The 6,774-nt window shown below is 37.5% G+C and overlaps 1 protein-coding gene across 1 annotated transcript; it reads right to left on the reverse strand.

Annotated features, from left to right (window-relative positions):
• Positions 1-1,414: 1,414 nt before the first annotated feature.
• On the reverse strand, positions 1,415-3,755 carry LOC110744421 (protein FAR1-RELATED SEQUENCE 5-like). The gene is made up of 3 exons (XM_088252393.1): positions 2,577-3,755; positions 1,642-2,096; positions 1,415-1,562 (listed from the first exon to the last, which is right to left on the reverse strand). The coding sequence occupies exons 1-3, from the start codon at positions 3,753-3,755 to the stop codon at positions 1,415-1,417; spliced, it is 1,782 nt and encodes a 593-aa protein (XP_088108519.1).
• Positions 3,756-6,774: the final 3,019 nt, after the last annotated feature.

Below are 6,774 nucleotides of genomic sequence, written 5' to 3' on the forward strand. Positions count from 1 at the left end.
TTTTGTACTGCTGAATTTTTTGTTCATGTCTTGGAAAAGGTGTTATGTGCATTTCCAAGGGGTTGGCCTCCTAAATTTTGAACATTCACTTTCATAAAACTTCTGCAGAAAAATGTTGCATGCAAAATATTTCACCCCAACATGAACATCACCTTTTTGGAGTTTATTGAAATAAAATGGCTTGGCTTCCACGCACATAATGTCAGAAATCAATAAATCTATGATATCATTAGTGATAATGTGTTGAGAAAAAATGGCTCAATTAAAAAGATACAAAAATAAAGACTAGTGACCGGTCGCAGGTTATGAGCGACCGGTCGGTTTCAGGCAGATTGCAAAGTCTGAATTGGTTTTCAACTCTGTGCCAAAGCGACCGGTCGCAATGTATCCGCGACCGGTCGTAAGGTATCCGCGACCGGTCGTAAGGTATCCGCGACCGGTCGCACGGTATTCACGACCGGTCGCAAGGTATCCGCGACCGGTCGCCCAGAACTTGCTGTTTCAGTTTCTACGCGTTTTCAAGTCTTCCTTTGTGTGCTATCACTTTCTATCGACTTGGAAGGATTTTTCTGATCAATTCTGAGATATTAGAAGGTGGCAAGCAGCTGGAAAGTTGGGGAGAACACTTTGGCAAATTGATGACTTGCTTCAATGAGTGAATACTCTCTTGGTTCAAGAGATATATGGCAGCTAAATTATTGTCTAAAGTGCCTCACCGACGCTGCAACAAGAGGTGAGAAAACTAGTTGCAGAAACAAAAGAGTTGGTGGAAACAAAAAATGTCTTGTAGTCCAGTTGTCAAGATATCTTCTTGTGTTTGATAATAAATAAAAAAATTTCTTCTGAGATATCTTCTAGTCTAGTTGTAAAGATGAAACTCATTTAACAATTAAAAGCTGGCTACCAAACAAATAGAGGTGGCAGCCATCACTTATTGGATGAACATAATTCGATCATGTAGGCTTTGGTGCTTCCAGCTATCATTTGGATTGCTGGCCTTGATATTTTCAGATTGTTCCATACAGAGTGAGAGTTATGAAGAGGAAAATAAAGTAGAACAAATTTATTGGGAATTTCACAAGGGGCATCAAAAGGGTTTGAGCTTCGTGAGAGAAAAGTGCGCTAAGTGAGAGTACAGTATCAAAGCACTTGTGTGTGCCATAAATCCGTTGAAACATCAATTCTGAGAGACCGATCGCAAGCATTGAGATACCGATCGTAAGCATTGAGATACCGATCAGATAAGTGTCATAAATACTTGCCGAGCATTCACAGGAAACGTAAATACGTATCACTACATACTCAAACTCAGGGTTCGCAAAAAAAAAAACCAATCAGACATGAACCGATTACATAAGTGTCACAAAAGCTTCCCATACAATAAAAACCAACGCCAATAGGTATCATTAAATACTCAAACGCTGGGTCCATGCATTAAATCAAACTCCTGCATAAATGCCTGGGTCATACTTGGCTGAGTTCCTTCACTGTTCTGCGCACTCTGATTAGGCTGCATATTCTCAGGAACTGGAGCAGCAATATCGGCGTCAGGACATGAAGAACTGCAATTCAAAATTCATACATAATTACAATCATTACAAGTAAATATATTGAAGTAATATATACGTTATATTTGCTTACAGGCTAGTAAGTCTTGGACATTTCCTTCTATTGTGATCACTCTTCCTGCACTCAGTGCACCGACGTTTATATCGTCCTGCTAGCTTCTCATGTTGTCCTTTAAATCTTTTTGGACGACCTTTTGATTTAACTCGATTAGGATCTTTTATTCTCACTTGGGCAGAACTACCTTCCTCATCTTCATTGGGTTCTTCAACATCAGCGGTTGATGAAACTAAGCTAGTAAGCTTCCCACGAATGTCGTCAAATGTTTTTTGCAGTAGGTCAACACCTTCAACAGACAACAACGCCGAATCAATCAAATCAGCTGCAACTTTGCATAATGTCGATTTCTTAACCAAAATGCAACCATCAACGCTATCCTTAACTTCTTTTCCATCCTTATCAAAAACTACACCTAACTTTACACTTTTCATCCATCTTTCCAATATATACTTCTCTGGTAAATACGCAACCTGCTTCATTCGTAAAAATGATATGATATGTCGGCACGGAATACCACGAAATTCAAATCCCCGACAGCTACAACAAGCTAGATCGATATCTTTATTATGCACAAGCTCTTTTATCCGTGTAACCCCCGGTTGTACCCTCTCAATTACTTTGTACGTGCAATGAGTCTCATCTTCCTTTACAACTTCAAAGAAGCATAAAAGGCTTTCAAAGTCCTCTCGCTCAAAGATGTCAAGAATCCCTCTTGTGTAAATGCCTCCCATTTGAAGTTGCATTGGTGTGAGAAATGGAGTTGGAGGTTTTTCATTTTGATCAACATGATCAGCCAATAACTCCTTATGCCTTTGTGAAGCAAGAGCTCTTTCAAAACGTACTATAAATTCCATCAACGTGTTGTTCTTGTTAATATATTGTTTGAAAAAAGAATGACAGCTTTCGGCCCGTTGACTACTTGACATCCCAGCCGAAAACACATGTTTTACATATGATGGAACCCAATTCTCCCGCAAGGCATGAATTGCGCTCAGCCACATATGCTCTTTCAGCCCATTTTTTGTAATAACTTCATCCCATTTGGCATCAAATTCTTCTCTGCTATCTATATCCCATATGCAATTGCACAGTTCTGAAAAACACTCTCTAATGCCCACTTTCTCTATCAATTTATTCATTATATGCCATATGCAATATCTATGGAATGTTGTCGGGAAGCTTATCGCAATTGCCTTTGCAATAGCTGCATCTTGATCTGTAATGATCATTTTGGGTGCCCCATGTGGCATGACTTTCTTAAATTCCTCAAACAACCAAACAAATGCTTCTGTGGTTTCACTTGTTAGGAAAGCACAACCAAACAATATTGTTTGACGATGGTTATTAACACCTAACAAAGGCGCAAATACCATGCCATAACGGTTGGTGTTGAACGTCGTATCAAATACCACCACATCTCCAAAAATCCCATAAGCTCTTCTTGACCTTGCATCTGCCCAAAAAACATTACCCATCCTTCCTTCCGAATCTAACTTCATCTTGAAATAAAATGATTCATTTTTTTCTTGCTCTCCCAAAAAATGCTCTTTAAGAAGATCTGCATCATGGCCAGTAACCTCTGCTCGCATGTCCCTTCGGTAATTATAGACATCTTTCCTTAAAAACCCAATATTTTCTAATCCCCCTGCTAGCACCTCAACAAGGCTTACTTGTTGATGTACTGGGATGTTAACTTCGGAAAGATGTGCATTATACACCTTTGTAGAATCTGTAAGTTTACGGTGAGATCTCAACAAATGGACTTTATCGTATGCTGTCATTTCATGGTTGTGTTCCTCCTTGAACTTTACAACAGTGTACTTATTCTTTTCATATGGCTTCAAAACTGCAAGTTTAGCCATGCAACCAGTTCGAACACATCCTCGCCTTCTTTTCTTCCGACCAACCTTGCTCTCCGTATGCCCTTGTTTAGAACATACAAATTCTTTCCTTACTACCTCCCCTGTGACTCTTGAAGTTTTGGTTGTATAACACCGAACGCCAAATCCTGCTTTTTTTGCATACACATTATACATTTTTAACACATCCTCAAGGGAATCAAATTCAAGTCCCACTTGTGGTTTGAACTCCACACTTACTTCCGGAGTCACCTCCAATTCAGACTCCATTTCAGAATTCTTTCAATTTAATCCTGGATATCACATAAACATCATAATAATGTCGGCATATGCTCCCAACCAACATTCAAATATATATTAACTACATAATTATATGCATAATAAATATAAACATGCGGTTATATTTTCACGAAACACAGTTATGAACTTGTCATGTATGGCAAATGAAACCTAAACACAAATTCTTGCTAGCATAGTTTATTCTTAATATGTGAAAAACATTTGTGAACCTCTGCTGTATGGCAAATGATACCTTCCAGATAGACTCTTTTTAGCATAGTTTATTCTTAATCTGTGAAAACCATTTTTCAACTTGTGATGTATTGCAAATCAATCAATTAACACAGCTTTTTGCTAGCATAGTTTATTCTTAATCTGTGAAAGAGTTCTGAACTACTGATGTGTGGTATTCTTCTGAATTGATTGTACTAATCAACAATACTATAGTCTCTTCGTAATCTGTTTTTTCTGGTCAATCTTAATCAGTTCAAACACCGTGCTACCCCCCTCCCCCCCCTTAGGAAGCCTTTCTCAGTCTTTAGTGAAACAATGAAACAACTAACATTCAAAGTAGTGTAACTATTCAACCAAAACAAAAGTTGCGTAACTAATGGCCATATACTTGGTCAAATACTCAATTTCCCAAATATAGAATATCTCTTACCTTAGAATTCGGAGCTTCCTGTAGAAATATGAAAATGGAGCAACAATCTAGCTCGATTTCAACCCCAAATATTTCTGGATTCCTCAAATATCACAATGGAGCAACAACCCAGCTTGTACAAATATGGATTCCAACTCAGAGATTTTAAAACCAACAGTATAGAACCAGAGCCAAGTGCTCATTTTCTGGTCTCCAATCATCAAGTAATGAACTCAAGGAAAAAAATATTACACGGGTAGATGAAACTTGCTTGGTATGGTATGGTATGAATCACCAAACTAGACAAATGAAAAGAGAGAAATGAATTACAGAGGTAGATGAAACTTGCTTTGTAGGTATGAATGACCAAACAAGAAAAGAGAATTAGAGGGGTAGACCATAGGGAGGGAGGGAGGAGAATATCAAACCAGAAGAGGAAAAAAAAATTGTGTTCTTCAACAGAGCTTCTGTTTTTGGAGAGAGTGAGGAGAGAGCATGCGCAAGAAGAAAAAAAGAAAGAGAATTACAGCGGTAGATCGTAGGGATGGAGGGAAGAGAATACCAAACCAGAAAAGAAATTGTGTTCTTCAAGAGAGTATTGTTTTTGGAGGGAGGGATATTTTTGGAGGGAGAGAGGAGAGAGCATGCGCATAACAGGGAGTGTTCCAGTGCAATATTTACAGCTAGAATTGCTTTTCAGAGAACCGTTGGATTATATCCAACGGTGTTCTCATATTAAGTCCTCATTTAGAGGTTCTTGCTAGAGCCTTGCCCCTACATATTATGCATATGCGATTGGCAAAAACAACAGATTTAATGCCTTCATGTATGATAAAGCACTTTTAAAGTTCATTGTCAATTTATCATGGTCATGTATACGCCATGTCAATTTATAACTACAAATATTACTAAGTGATATGGTAATTGCTCTTATAAGGCACCTCACATTTCCCTCCCTGACTGATATGGGATTGCTCACCTATCTTGCTTCTTATCAAACTGATGGGTCTTACACGGACATGTTCCACAGATGTATTGGACTGATGTAGTGACATTTGCAATTTATATAATGAATCGCTAGTCATCTCGAGTTCTTGATTTTCGAACCCGTCTAGATGTATTATCTGCACATGTATCCATATCTTAAGAAGAACCAATGGACTAAGTTGGAACCATGTGCTTTATGATGTGTGTTTATTGGCTATGCCCTTAACCAAAAGGGATATCGGTCTTATCATCCTCTCTCTTTTCACACCTATGTTACTATGCACATGACTTTTCTAGAGACTAAAATGTATTTTGGTGGAGCAGTATCCTAACATGGTCTTTAGGAGGAGATGAAAACTTTAGAAGAGCTAAGTTGGATGACTGCTAAGGTTGATTGACCATACTATTCGACAAACTTGAGGTCGACTGAAATGACCGAATGAAATGAAAATGTCGGACGGACTGGATCGACACTTTATTAAGGACAAGTTAAAGGTTGAATGAGTGACCATGCCTTTTGTGAATTCTGAGAATCGACTGGCGGATATTCTTAGTAAAGCATATTCAAGTAAGGTGTTTATGACGCACATGGCAAATTGGGCATTGGAGATATCTATGCACCAACTTGAAGGGATGTGTTGACATTAGTCTTATTTAGGATATAGGATTGATACATTGACTGATTTGTAGTTAATTACTAATTATAATTAGGTTTTATTGTATAATTCTTTTCTTGGAAGATAAGTCTTTGTACCCTACATAGACCTCCATTTGAAAGAGTAAACACTCAGAAATTTACCCAAGAACTCTTTTTGTCTGATATTTTATATGATATTTTTTTCTTCTGTTGATCCTTTATGCGTGAAAGAAAATGCAGCCAATCGTCCTATCATGTCTGATGTTATATTCATGGGTTCTTTGAGGAGCTTCAATCAGACTTGTTTCCCTAACAATAAAATACGTACTTTAGTCGGAAATTTTTTTTTGGACAACGTATGGAACATCACCTCAGCTTGGACTTGCTATGCATGTGCCTCTGAATTTATATTTATTTATTTGTTTTAAATTGACAATCTGTAAAGATTTACCTAACACGGGATGAAGATATGAAAGAGAATTTCTTTTTTTCTTATCGTTTTTGTTGACCCGAAAAGTTTTCTTTCTAATTCTGTGATATAATTAATAAACTTCTTGTCAGAAATAACACGTTTCATATCTTAAATGTTTCTATTTACACGTTTATATCATTGGAATAAAAAAGACAAATTAACCTAATTGTAGTATTATATGTTAGCGGCTACTTTCCTTCTATTCCCACTTGATCTGGTCATTCCACCTTTTTTAATTTATGTGGAAAACTTGAAATCGTTGAATATTATG

This window comes from Prunus avium, chromosome 4, assembly GCF_965620075.1.
Source record: "Prunus avium chromosome 4, drPruAviu1.hap1.1, whole genome shotgun sequence".
NCBI lineage: Eukaryota > Viridiplantae > Streptophyta > Magnoliopsida > Rosales > Rosaceae > Prunus > Prunus avium.

Coding starts and splice junctions, on each gene's coding strand:
- LOC110744421 (XM_088252393.1), bottom strand. CDS start 3,755: ATGGAGTCTGAATTGGAGGTGACTCCGGAAGTAAGTGTGGAGTTCAAA. Junction 2,097..2,576: donor AGAATTGGGTTCCATCATAT/GTAAAACATGTG, acceptor CGAATGAAGCAG/GTTGCGTATTTACCAGAGAA. Junction 1,563..1,641: donor TGTCCAAGACTTACTAGCCT/GTAAGCAAATAT, acceptor TTTGAATTGCAG/TTCTTCATGTCCTGACGCCG.